Source organism: Heterodontus francisci, chromosome 42 (genome assembly GCF_036365525.1).
Source record: "Heterodontus francisci isolate sHetFra1 chromosome 42, sHetFra1.hap1, whole genome shotgun sequence".
In the NCBI taxonomy this organism is placed as follows: Eukaryota; Metazoa; Chordata; class Chondrichthyes; order Heterodontiformes; family Heterodontidae; genus Heterodontus; species Heterodontus francisci.
In genome coordinates, this window is record NC_090412.1 from 7,933,048 (window position 1) to 7,947,551 (window position 14,504).

The 14,504-nt window shown below is 43.4% G+C and overlaps 1 protein-coding gene across 1 annotated transcript in view; it reads left to right on the plus strand.

The window, feature by feature from the left end:
* ret (ret proto-oncogene receptor tyrosine kinase) overlaps positions 1-12,333 on the plus strand; it is an 86,321-nt gene extending 73,988 nt beyond the window's left edge. The window contains exons 15-20 of the mRNA XM_068020477.1: positions 765-887; positions 2,114-2,184; positions 2,617-2,754; positions 3,007-3,106; positions 7,747-7,894; positions 10,378-12,333. Coding sequence (XP_067876578.1) covers positions 765-887; positions 2,114-2,184; positions 2,617-2,754; positions 3,007-3,106; positions 7,747-7,894; positions 10,378-10,535 — 738 coding nt within the window. The 3' untranslated portion in view covers positions 10,536-12,333. The remainder of the gene's footprint in view (positions 1-764; positions 888-2,113; positions 2,185-2,616; positions 2,755-3,006; positions 3,107-7,746; positions 7,895-10,377) is intronic.
* Positions 12,334-14,504: the final 2,171 nt, after the last annotated feature.

Consider the following 14,504-nt stretch of genomic DNA (forward strand, 5'->3'; position numbering starts at 1 on the left):
CCAGACCTGCTGAGTGATTCCAGCATTTCTTGTAATCTTTAATTTGCTGGATACACACTTGTTGGATGAAGAGGTTGGATGACTAGAGCTGATGTGGCATTTCAAGGAGATGAACGGTGCATTTATACCTGAGTCTTACGTGTGAATCACTCCCTACTGGTCCGAGTGGTGAGCATTCCAACTTCTGAGTCAGAAGATGTAGGGTTCAAATGCCACTCCAGACAGTCCTGGTGAGAGGCGATCAGAACTCTGGCTCTGAATTCTGGATTGACATCCAGCGGTATACTCACATTCAGTGGGTGTGGGTGGCTCCACCTTGTCATGGGTTGTGGGAGCGCATAAAACCCTCCTTGTGTATAGGACTAACCCACCCCCACATTGGTTGGTGTAGATGTTTACGGCCATGGAAAGAGCATTCACGGCTAATCAGCCAGCTAATCCTTCCAGTAAATCACGTTATTTTCCAAGGAAAGAGCTAAATAAGCTTCTCACCAACAAGATCAATTGGACAATTGTTTTACATAGTTGGTTCAGTTGTGAGTTGCATACCACTTGTCAATCTGACCAGCATAACCAGGGAATGACCTGAGATATAAATAGTTAAGTTCTATACTTCCACCCAACAAAGAACTTTCATTCCAGACTTCACTGTTGTGAGGTAGTAGTGAGACCAAGAAGCCAGTGCTTTTGGATCTTGTGACCTTGTGGTTTAATATGAAAAATCCGTCTATTTAGGTACCTTTGTCATTGTATTTTCTTCCCAGCTTGTCCATCGTGACTTGGCAGCACGGAATGTTCTCGTAGCTGAGGGACGTAAGATGAAGATCTCCGATTTTGGGCTCTCCAGGGATGTGTATGAGGAGGACTCCTATGTAAAAAGAAGCAAGGTATTGTGCACTTTCTTTTGTCATCCATTATCTGAAAACACCCTTCAGTGCATTGCATGTAAAATAATACTTCTTGTTGGTGGAACTCTCCACAGCTTCACCATTTTTATGGTTAGGTTTATTGCTCATTTCTTGTAGCCTTGAGATGCCATTTAATGGGAAGATGCTGATGGGACACTGTTCCTTCTGCTTTGAAGTGGTTTTTTTTGGGGGGGAGGGCACAATCAGTAGTTTGCTAGGCGACTTCTGAAGGTATTAATGGCCACCTGTGTGGTTTGAGACTGGAGTCACATGTAGGCCAGACAAGCTAGGGCACGATACTGGTGAAGTAGTTGGGGTTTCACAACAGTCCAACAACTTTTTAGTCCCAGCCCACAAATTGTCAGATGTAATGAATTCAATTTCGCAACTTGCCACGATGAATATGAACTCACAACCTCCGGGTTGCTTGTCCAGTATTTCAACCACTGCATTTCCAGCCTTCTGTCCCCTCCCTTTACGCATCTAACTCTGGCCTTCCATGTATATCAGCCACATCCCCATCACCTCCACTCTCACTGGTGGACGAGCTTTCAGACTTCTCACCCCTACTCTTTGGAACTTTTCTGTCTACCTTACCCTTTCTCTTCAGAAGCCTTCTCAAAATCTATCTCTGTGACCAAGCTTTTGGTCCTAACTCTCCCACAATGGCTCGGTGCCTTTTCCTTTACTCCTCTGTGAAGGGCATTTTTTCCAAGTTAACTGTGGTATATAGGTAGAAGTTGTTTAAAAATACATGAACTGTCTCATTGACATCCAATGTTACAAAGGGCAGGGGAGTTGGGTTGAAAGTTGAGCCCGCTTTCTGTGTCAGGTGACTGAGTTTCATCAGTTATAGGCTGGAAAAATGGACAGAGAATAAGCACATTTGAAAAGGCAGTCAGGAAAAGACCCTCAGGAACATCCGTGCTTCTCCGATCAATTAAGTGGAGCTGGCTACTTTCATCCCGTTTCCCAATCATTCCTGATAAAATGTAGGTCAGCATTCCGGGTAGAGACCCTTCATCAGGACTGTTGTGAATAAATATCTGGGAGGTAGGGAGAGGTTTTCTCTTCGTGAAGCCTTGAAGAGTTCCTGCACGGTGCAAATTGTACCCTCTCCGTTGGAAGGGTGGGTGGAAGACCTCTGTCTCAATTCATATTTCTGATGAGTGTTTTTTTTTTCTTTTGCTTTCACTTTTCTTTAGGGTCGGATTCCTGTCAAGTGGATGGCAATCGAGTCTTTGTTTGATCACATCTACACCTCGCAAAGTGATGTGTAGGTGTTGCTTTCTAACCAACTTGTGTACAGTTAGAATTGTAAACCTATATTACCTGCCATTTATGCCTGTCTGTAGGGTAATAATTGACAGGCAGAACTGACAAATTGGGCATATCTACATTACTGATGGACCAAAAATCAGGACAAATTGGAGGATTATAAAGATTGTTCACTCTGATCAAATTTCCCCACATTCCTTTATAAATACCCGTCCAACTCCATTGAATCTTATCACTATCCCAATATCCAGTTGTACCAAAGCATTCTGGCTAATTCAGCACAGAACCAAGGGTTGAACCCAGAACCCTTCTAGGTTATCTAGTTGAGTGAGTCACTGCCTTAACCAACTGAGCCATTGGGCTAACCTCTGGAAGGATCATAGTTGCTATTAGTGGTACTAACACAACTTTCATTCCTTTCTCTATCCAGGTGGTCATTTGGCATTCTCCTTTGGGAAATAGTGACGCTGGGTGGAAATCCATATCCTGGAATTGCCCCTGAACGCCTCTTCAATCTCCTGAAAACTGGATACCGGATGGAGAGACCAGAAAACTGCAGTGAGGAAATGTACGATGAACTTTAAAGCCATAAAACCAAAGGGTAGAATTTCTGAATGAGCATTTTTGGTGCAAATCTTTGCACAACATAGTAGGAGTTTGGCTAGGGAGGTCAGCGTGGGATGGGGATGTCAGTACAGGAGGAGAGGTCAGCCTTTCCAGTTTATTGGTGCAGTTGTAAATTACAACTTGTAAATACCCTGTAATTCTCTCCCTTCCTCAGGTGCAGTCAGTGTTATAAATGTGCTGTAATTTCCTTCAGGTACAACCTGATGCTGCGATGTTGGAAACAAGAGCCAGACAAACGGCCTACGTTTGCAGAAATCAGCAAAGAACTGGAGAAAATGATGGTGAAGAGTCGGGTAAGTAGTTTTACTGATATGCTGGACTCCTTCAAATTTGGCATCATTTTTATTTGATTCAAAAACACAGGAGAAGGGCGACGTCACTGAATGCAGGACAGCACAAATTATTTTATTCATTCATGGGATGTGGGCGTCGCTGGCCAGGCCAGCATTTATTGCCCATCCCTAATTACCCTTGAGAAGGTGGTGGTGAGCTGCCTTCTTGAACCGCTGCAGTCCATGTGGTGTAGGTACACCCACAGTGCTGTTAGGAAGGGAGTTCCAGGATTTTGACCCGGCGACAGTGAAGGAACGACGATATAGTTCCAAGTCAGGATGGTGTGTGACTTGGAGGGGAACTTGCAGGTGGTGGTGTTCCCATCCATTTGCTGCCCTTGTCCTTCTATTTGGTAGAGGTCATGGGTTTGGGAGGTGCTGTCTAAGGAGCCTTGGTGCATTGCTGCAGTGCATTGGTGTCACTGTGCTTCAGTGGTGGAGAGAGTGAACGTTTGTGGATGGAGTGCCATCTAAGATTGAGAAGAATAAAAATTATGAAATAAATTAGAATTAGTCATTGCCAGACTGGGGCTTTGAGGTTGTAGGATGATGGGAATACTGGGAGTGGTGAGGAGTTTCACAAGTTGCAGGCATTAAAGAGGAATGAGTTTGAGTAGGAGATTGTGCAATGAATCTTCATTTCGACAGTAAGGATTGATAGAGGACGAAGAGCAAGTCGGATGGAGTATTTAGAACTTCGAACAACGAGGGCATTTCAGAGGAGTATTGTAGTGGTCAATAAAATAGAGATACAAAGAACTATTGGGAGAGAAGTTGCAGGTTAGAGTTGAGACAGAGATTGCCAATTAGTTGACAAGCTCTCTCCTGCATCCTATCAAAGGGATGGGATACCTGTTAGAAGAACCTCTCCAAATATGAGTGCAGGCTTCAAGACCTAGGACCACTTGAGCTTTACGGAGAGTTAAAGAGCTATTGAGGGGAAAAGAACTATTTGAGGAAACGTCAGAAACAAAAAAGAAGTTTATCCTGAATTTGACAGACCTCTTTTTTTCTAAAGAAGAGTCCCAGTATGGTCAGTCTTTCCTGATTGTTGAAATCTCTCAGTTCTGATATCATCCTTGTAATTTTTTTTGTACGTTCTTTACTGCCTCTGTATCCTTTTTGAAATATGCCCAAGGAACTCCAAGAGTGGACAACTTTCTTTTCTCTAACCTTGGGAGCAGACGCTAATTATAGTGTCCATATCACAAATTTCTGATATGTTTAGTTTGGTTTAGTGATACAGCACTGAAACAAGCCCTTCGGCCCACCGAGTCTGTGCCGACCATGTACCACCCATTTATACTAATGCTACACTAATCCCATATTCCTACCACATCCCCACCTGTCCCTATATTTCCCTACCACCTACCTACACTAGGGGCAATTGCTAATGGCCAATTTACCTATCAACCTGCAAGTCTTTGGCATGTGGGAGGAAACCGGAGCACCCGGAGGAAACCCACGCAAACACAGGGAGAACTTGCAAACTCCACACAGGCAGTACCCAGAATTGAATCCGAGTCGCTGGAGCTGTGAGGCTGCAGTGCTAACCACTGCGCCACTGTGCCGCCCACTGCTCCATTTGTGTGAAGCTCTACATCTACTCCTGACTCCTTCCACCATTCTATTGGATCATAGCTGATGTGTACCTCAACTCCATTTACCCAGCTTGATTCAATATCGCTTGATACCCTTACCTATTAAAAATCTAGCAATCTCAGAATTGAGAGTTTCAATTGACCCCAGCATCTGCCGCCTTTTGGGGGAGAGTGTTCCAGATTTCCAGATACCCTGTGGATAAAAAATTGCTTCCTAACTGGCCCAACTGTAATTTGTTCTCGATCTGGATTTACCCACCAAAGGAAATAGCTTCTCAGTAGCTTTCATTGAAAAATAAAACATTGTGATTTCCCCATGACATCCCCGGAACAGGAAGAGATTAATTTTATTCTCGCCATCCGTATATACTCTCGTGTTATATCTTAGGTTGCAGATCTCTAGGGGGAATCAGTCAATGACCATTAATGTGCATTGACTAACCCCATGCACCATTATGTAAAATATTCAAATAAGCTGTGTGTTCTGGTATAAAAAGCAACTGATTACCTCCGGAGAATCCTTGGCATCAGGTGGCAGGACCGCATCTCCAACACAGAAGTCCTCGAGGCGGCCAACATCCCCAGCTTATACACACTACTGAGTCAGCGGCGCTTGAGATGGCATAGCCATGTGAGCCGCATGGAAGATGGCAGGATCCCCAAGGACACATTGTACAGCGAGCTCACCACTGATATCAGACCTACCGGCCATCCATGTCTCCGCTTTAAAGACGTCTGCAAACGCGACATGACGTCCTGTGACATTGATCACAAGTCGTGGGAGTCAATTGCCAGCGATCGCCAGAGCTGGCGGGCAGCCATAAAGGCGGGGCTAAAGAGTGGCGAGTTGAAGAGACTTAGCAGTTGGCAGGAAAAAAGTCAGAAGCGCAAGGAGAGAGCCAACTGTGTAACAGCCCCGACAACCAATTTTTTCTGCAGCACCTGTGGAAGAGTCTGTCACTCTAGAATTGGCCTTTATAGTCACTCCAGGCACTGATCCACAAACCACTGACCACCTCCAGGCGCTTACCCATTGTCTCTTGAGACAAGGGGGCCAAAGAAGAAGAATACTGCTTTTGAAAGGGATGCATTTACTGGTGAAGTTATGAACAAAGTGTAAATGATAACAAAGATGACTGTCATTTACTCAACACTCCTCAGACACATCTGAAAGTATTTTGCACATGATGAATTACCTTGAAGTACAATGACTGTCACTCTGGGGGCAACACAGAAGCCATTCTGCACCAGTAACATCCCATAAACAGCAATTAAATAAATGACCACCTCCAGGCGCTTACCCATTGTCTCCCGAGACAAGGAGGCCAAAGAAGAAGAAGAAGACCTCTTTGCACGTATTGTTAATTATAGATTCACAACATGATGGTCAAGTAAAAAAATTAAGGGATTCTAGTTAGGCTTACTCCGTATCAGTATAATATTGTTTTTAACAGGCAACGATCAAATACTAGCCTCCTGAGTATTATAGTTTGAGTGTGAATCATTTTTATATCATAGTTAACTACTGGGGAGCTCTTTTTCCAGATGACTTGGTACAATCAGGCTGGGACAGGGCTGTACAGGCTAATATAACTTTTCAATTGGTCAAGAATCCTTGAGACTGACGCCACTATGACTTATATACACCACAGCCACTCTACTGTAAAAGGCCCTGCACTGTGGAACTATCCTTCCCAATAAAACATCCCATTCCTCTCCCTTGACCAGACTATGTAACATGTTAACCTGTTAATTCCGCTTTCCTGTCACACGATGTGAAAGCCACTCAAATAAGTAGTGGATGTTTACAATAGCAGCAATGCCCAATCTAGCATAGGCAAATGGAATCCACACAAGGATCCCCCCAATGTTATCCCTAGATCTAAGCCCCACATCATCTGATTTCTGCTTTGCAATCGAAAAATCCTGATTTACAACACTGTGGTGTGGATATATTACAGTGAAGAAAGTGAACGGAGAGATTGCATTTATATAGCACCTTTCATGACCTCAGCACATCCCAAAATGGTTTACAACCAATTAAGTACTTTTTTTTGAAGTGTAGTCATTATTGTAATGTAGGAAACCCAGCAGCCAATTTATGCACAGCAAGTTCCCACCAAAAAGCAACAACATAAATGGGCAGATCATCTGTTTTAGGTGTTGGATGAAATATTGACCAGGACACTGGGGAGAGCTCCACTGATTACCTTTTGTGGGACACTTTTATGTCTACCTGAGAGGGTAGACAGGATCTCGGTTTAACGTCTCATCCGAAAGATGGTTCCCCCCAACAGTGCAGCACTCCCTCAGCACTGGGAGTATCAGCCTAGATTATGTGCTGAAGGCTCTGGAGTGGGACTTCAACCTACGACCTTCGGACTTAGAAGAAAGAATGCTCTCCACTGAGACAAAAAACTGGATCAGTTAAAGCATATCACGACCAGCAGCAGAAACACTTCAATGGAAATAATAATTGGGAGAAACGTATCAGCTGTTTATCGTACAAAGTCAATTACCCCTCATTCCTCTCTCTCTCATTGTCTCTATCTTTATCTATCTCCTACTGTATCTCTTTCATTTTGTCTCTCTGCCTGTGACTCTCAATCAATATTTCTCTAAATCTGTCTTCTCGCTCTCTCTCTCTCCCTGTTCCCCTCTCTTTTTTTTAGCTGATCTATTTTTTGTCTTTATCTATCTTTCTATCTCAGTCTCTTTCCCTCTCGACCTTTCTCTCCTCTTTCTATCTCTATAATTGTCTCTCTCTTTCCCTTTATCGTTCTGACCCATATCTTTCTTTCTCTTTCTATCCCTCACCCCCTTCCCTCTCTAACTTTTTATCCCTGTTTCTCTTTTCCTCACTCTCCATTCTCCCTCTCTATCGCTTTCTTTCTCTTTCTATGTTTTCCTTCTCTCTTACTCCCTCCCTCTCGCATGTGTTTGTTAAATTTTTGAAACCAGTGGAAAAATTTGAGCATAGCTTTCTGCTTTTGTCTCTAGGACTACCTGGACCTTGCAGCCTCCACACCGTCAGACTCCCTGCTCTATGATGACGGAGTGGCTGAAGAAGAGACGCCATTGGTAGAGTGTAATAATGCTCCCCTCCCTCGGTCCCTCCCCTCCACATGGATTGAAAACAAACTCTACGGTAGAATTTCACATGCATTTACTAGATTCTAAGCTCATTTTCAGAAGCACTGCTGCAGCCGATGGCCCCATTTACACAGCGCGCCTCCAAGATTCGGCGACAGAGGATTGACCCAAACCAACAAATACTCCTTGGAATGCTCTGGATTCATTGAATTCAGGCACAGTGCATGCATAGTGAAACCCTCCCCCACTCATTGAGGAAAACTAGATATGGCAACCATGGAAAGCCTGGGCTATATTTACATGGTGTAATTAGTCAGCTGTGCATTTTCTCTGTTGGTTACTGAGGAGCATCGGCACCTTTAAGCATTCTTTAACTAACTCGGTCACATCTCTCGCTGTATAATGTGTGGCTGGTAGAACTTCTTGTCAATTAACTGCAGACTTCTTAGTAAATTCACAATCACAACATCAGGCATTTCCACTGATAGGAATCTGCCTACAGACGCACACACACGGGTATGCGCGCAAACACACACACACACACACACCTCACCACTGTGTAGAGCAACACATAGCTAAAGAATTACTTCAAATCACTAATCTAATCTTGGGCTTTGGATGATGGTTATGATCCAGTCTATCATCTTGTCTTGTGATCACTTGCTAGTATCGATTGTTTTCTCCCTAAACCATTTGAACCCCTCAATTTATTTGCAACCATGTAATCCCTCCAAGTTATTCATTGCTATCTTTTTTTGGGTTTATGGATCATTGGTCCTTTTCTACTGCAGTAAGAGTGAAACTAGTATTATCCGCGTGTGCAGTTGGCAATTCTGTTTTATTTGACAAGAGTTTCAGTCCAAAATTGCTCATAAAACAAAAGGAATACTTCACTGGGTGATAGTGGAGCTCTAGATTGTATTTCACTTATAATCTATTGCTGTGTCATATCCCATTTGTGCCGTTCTCATTATAAGAGTCTCGGTTACACCACTGCCTCTGCAACACATCAACTTCAATATAAGTTGGTTACATTATGGTTCTCCTGCTACTTTCCCATTGATGCTCAATGATTGCAGTACGCACCAATGAGAAAGTAGCAGTATAACTCTGAGGGCAGGTACCAATCTGACTTCCAAATGCCCTAAAAGCAAACACTGGGAGAAACTCTCAGGCAGGACACCTCACACAGTGCAGTATAATTCCAGTGCAATATAAATCTGGGTTTCAAATTCTCAGGGCAGTTTGTGAACTTACTGCAAAGTCTTCTAAATTTCACAAGATAGTGGACAGTCTCTTTTGTTCTTCTTAAATAACCACTCTTGTGTGTGGAAGAATGGACATACAGAGCTCTCTCTTTGTGGGCAAGCTCAATTTGAGCCTGAGTATAACTGGCAATACTTCACTGCTACCAATCTCATAAGAACATAACAGGAGCAGGAGTAGGCCATACGGCCCCTCAGTCCTGCTCCGCCATTCAGTAAGACCATGGCTGATCTGATCTTGGCCTCAACTCCACTTTCTTGCCAGTCTTCATAACCTGGACTCCCCTATACTTCAAAAATCTGTCTAGCTCAACCAATCTCAGAGCACTGATAACTCCCTGTTTGACTGCAGCTTCATTCTAAGGTTCTCAATTAATAACACTCTGTCTCTTATACACCCTACCGCCGTATAAAGCTCTCCATTATAATTCTCTTTCTGTTACACACCACACCCTCAGTCTAAGGTTCTCAGTTAATGCTTTCTCCATTATAAAGCTGGACATTAACAATTAATTTATAGTGTTACATTTCAACATAATCTGTGTCTCGCTCTTAATACCTAAGACCTGTCATTATAAGGGTGTTGACATGCAAAGCCTGTTAATGTTGGTGAGTTTGAGACATTGAAATTACCCTGTGTAGACATTAGTGCCTGAACATTTGTTGCGTTCATGTAACATCCTCTCCCCACAACAGTAAACGGATTAGCAATGCGGATAGACTAACAGACATGGGAGCTTCACCCCAACAGATGCAGTAATATTCCCACAGCGCAGTTGGGAGGAGAGGGTGTTGGTGGGCCGTAGACGATATTGATTACAGGAAGAAACCACCAGCTTCTCAAAACAGGGCTACTGTAATGGAACCGAGCAGGATACGACTCTTTCCTCCCTCCTTTATTGTCTTTCTTTCTGTCGGTTGTCATCCACATGTTCCTCCACCCCAAAATGGAGAATGCCAGATGGCTAAATTCATCATTTGGGCCCAAGCACAATGTGAAAGAGCATAAATTCACATCCGATTTTAAACAGATACCAGCCGTGTAAGCAGAGGCAAAAAACATCGGCGCTGCAGCAGTTAATTTTTTTCCTTTAATTTATTATTTATTATTTTTATTTAAAGCTTCTGCCCCTTAACAGCGGGCCTTGTGTTGATACATGCACTGAATCAGATGTGGTGTGTTTGGTGAGAGTAATTGTCAGCACCTGAATCTATTTTTCTTTTTGTTGTGGTTCCCCCTTGTGCAGAAAAAATTATCTGTTTTCGTTTTTAGGCATCTCGTATCCCTGCTGGCCTGAAGACAGCCCTGTCCCCATCACAAGATTCGATGGAACTAACTCAGTCTTTACAAGATATGCAAATGATAGTGTTTATGCAAACTGGATGGTGTCACCGACAGCTGTAAAATTTATGGAGCGCTGTGATAGCTAAAAAAGCCCAAGAAATTCCAACAAAACTGCACACATGGTCGTATCCTTTCCTCCCCAACACACACACACACAAACACTCTCTCTCTTTCTCCTGTGCTCCCTCTTCACAACACTGCACAGGCGTAAACCAGGTGAAAGGGATAAAGTGTAGGCTGTGAAATTCTGATATGATGTGAGAATCCGCCTGAGCAAATGGGACAGAGTGACTGAACTCTGAACTCTGAACCTTTGCCTGGTGACCTTTTCCTTCATAGAGGTTGTTCCTTCCCCTCTGAAGCCCCGGTACAAGGGCTCATATTGCTGGAAGCTGGTAACTGTGACTGGACTTCTGGCTTGAACGATCTGGATTATTATTTTCCCCCTGGAGTGAGAAAAGGAAGGAAGTGAGAGGCAGTCGGAGGTCCAATGGCTGCCTAATTGCCAAGCAGGCAAAGTAAACAAGCAGGGTGGATGGAAAAGCATGACAGAAAGCGACACAGTGAAATAATATACGCAGCTTTAAAGGTTACAGCAATCTTTGTGCCAACCCTAATTTTCTGAGGCTAAACCAATTATATTTTTAGAATAATTCATTCCTGCACTTTTAAATAAACCAAAAATAAACATATATGCAGCTACCTGATGATGACCAATTATTACCTACATTTGTGCACAGTGGTTTCAATGTCACTGATTGTGTAACTCTTGAGTTGTGTTTACTTCCTCTGTCTGTGAATCAGATCCTAGTCCCTCTTTCGAGTCACATGCCAGCCTGACTTAGCCCTGTCCCATCATTCTTCCTTGTCATTGGGTCCACACCCTAGAATTCCCTGAGTAACACTTAGTGGGAGTGCCATCAGGACAAGGACAGCAGCGGTTCAAAGACAAGGTCCATCACCACCACCTCAGGGAGCCTAGGAACAGTTGTAGGCCATTCAGCCCCTCGAGTCTGTTTTGCCATTAGATTATAGTGATACCATTTACCTGCCTTGGTTCTGTAACCCTTGGTACCATTACCTAACAAGAATCTATCGATCTCAGTTGTGAAATTTTCAATTGACCATTGGCCTAAATGGCTTTTTGAGAGAAGAGAATTCCATCCGGGGCAACTAGAGATGGGCAACAAGTGGCAGTGTTGCTCATATCATCAGAACAAGAGGGAATGTAGCAGATAACCAAACCTGTAAATCCTTCTGGCTGTTGTAAAAGTCCAGGATCAGGTGGCAGCATAGCAGGAGAAGGGGGAAACAATGGCAGAATAATCGGAGCTTGGACCTGGATGGAGAAGGAAGCCTGATGCTTGTACAATGCAGCCGGTCCAATGCATGTTGGAAATGTGCAAAGGCGCAAATATTCCGTGCAAATTTAGGTCTGCTCACCCAAAATGGCGAATTAATTGAGAAAATTCAGGGGTGAAGTGCAGTGAAACAAATGGAATTGGATGGTGTGGAAATGGAAGAGATGAGAGCAAAATAGAGTCAGCTATTAAGCACCTTGGTATTTATCATCATGGCTAATTCTGACTGTTTGAGGTTTGCTGGCAGCCTCAGGTCACACAGTAACAGGTGAGGTCAGTGACCAAGGATGAATGTATTCACGACATGAAATCATCCGCTGTTTTAACAGAGTCGTTAATCCACCCACACAAACGCACTAAGTATCTGCATGCCATGATGTCCAGGATATGTTAAATGGCCTGACTGCATGCTGGCTTCACCGTAAAACTGATGCAGCTTTGCTGGAAAGGCTGAGGAATTAGCATCAAGTGAACCTCATTTGCAACAGCCTCAGTGCATGCTTCTTTATTCCTGTTTGCGAGTTGGTGGGGGTGGGGGTGGTGCGGTTTGGTGGTTGGGTGGGGAAGGGGAACCATTTTCACTGACCCTCCTTGTTTGCAGGAAGGATTCCACAAGCGCAGAAATGAGCTGTGTTGTTCTAGATATGGGATTAGTTCTGCCTCAGCTCCCACAAGATGAGGATGAGATTGCCCTTTCTGTTGCTAGAATCCGTCTATGCAATAGCAATAACTGATTGGCATTTACAGTAACAAACGAAGGTTTCAAATCCAACAGCAGTGAACTGTTTATAAAGCTGCTTTGACTAAGGCCAAAAAATATAAAGTTTGCAATTTGGGCACATTTAGAGCTCCGTAAATAAGTATCTTTACCAAACCAGGGCTTCTGAGGTTTGTAAGAGCTAGGATGGGAGGGAAAACAATTGGCTTTTTCTCATTTCCCTTTTAAGGAGCCAGGTGTGGGGCCCACGTGTTAAATAATTTCACAAATTGTTATACGCTGCACAGCATTGCCATCTGCTGACAAGAACTGGAACAGCCTCAAAGGTGACAGCTTTTGTTATTGGCGAGTTAACGGTTAAGAAATTACAATGTTTAATGTCAGTGTATGAAAGCTGTGCATATTCACAATGGTACCCTTTTACTGGAGGTGTTAACCCATTCAATTTAAACAGTTTACTGCTTCTGTTGAAACATCAGATCAATTAATATCACACTAACAACACGGTTAAAATTGCATGCTGTCATTTTTCAGGCCATAATAATAAAGGCAAAGAGGGTTCTCCTTGAAAGCAGCGAAAATTCAGAAAAAAATCCTGATTCATATAAATGAGATGACTGAACTGAGAGATATTTGGAAAAACTTACTTTATCCCGTATGTAAGATTATATATGTAAACAATCTCCATAAATCAATGCGACTCTTCATAGATCAATGAACTTCTTTGTGAAGTATTGGTGACCATCCCTCCAGCTGTCCTTCCGAAAACAGCAACAAAATAATTGAAAAGGGAATTCTCATATGTCCAAATGTCGACCTTGTCTTGGATTGCTCCAAATCCCAATGACTCAACGCCCCCTCTCTCAGAGGAGGTTGCTCCTTGTTCACAAGGGCAGCTCAGCTCCCTTCTTCCTTTTTAAATTGTTGTTGTGGTTTAGGATGCGAATTCTCATCACTCTCAGACACCCATTACGTAAGGTTAGCACACTTTTAACTCTTGGTGTGAAAATTATCAAAATGAACAGTCTCGCGTCCTTTACAATGATCAACAGATGGATTTGCTACAAAACGTGCTGGACCTCACCACGATATTTTACCAGACTTATCACACCAGCCGACACCCCACCACACCACCAACCCCCCCCCCCGCCCCCACCCCTACCCCCAATCAGAAAACTGCTGCAATTTCACCCGGATTTCCATTCATTCACAAAGCATTGTACATTCCAAGGGGGGTCAATGTATGAGGCTCCTCTCCCAGTGTGCTGCCTTCGTGGTTGGGAGTGCAGGTTGGAGACAGGGCAGCAACACAGTAGAGCTAATTCTGCGGCACATGCTGCTGTTCAGTGAGGCTCCAGACTGGAGGAGGAACCTCACAAAATTGCTCGTTATGTGAGTACGATACATGGCATGTGTATATGTATACAGTTGGGAGAACCTAATGTTAGTGTGCAGTGGATCTGTTATATCTCCCCAAATATTCCCAAATATTCCTCTCCATCAAAGTCACTAAAAAGGATAATTTGTCGGGGTGTGTAACAGGCAGGTGATTTCCCCCCACACCCCCCCAGTGTCCTGGCCAACATTCCTCCCTCAACTAATACCACAATAAAACAGACTAACTACTCTTTGACCCCGTTGTGGAGGTTGGGGATTTTACCCAGCTGGCCTTGTCCTTTGTTCTGTCGCTGTGACCTCTACCTGTGCCCTGTACATATCTGTCACCAAGGCAATCGCAGTCCAGTCCAGGAGCAAAGCTATCTTCTTGGCCTGGCCCTGCTCTCTGCATAAAGTGGCGTTTCCTGTCTCTTTAATTCACACAGAATGACTTAGGAAGTATTTTTTTAAAATGTAAAATGTATCGCAAATAATGCCATCATATTGTGTTAATTAGAACTAATTTATTAAATTTTGGAATTGACTATTTAAACTGAATATTTCAGTGTTTTTCCAAGCATAATGATATTTGTTTCTGC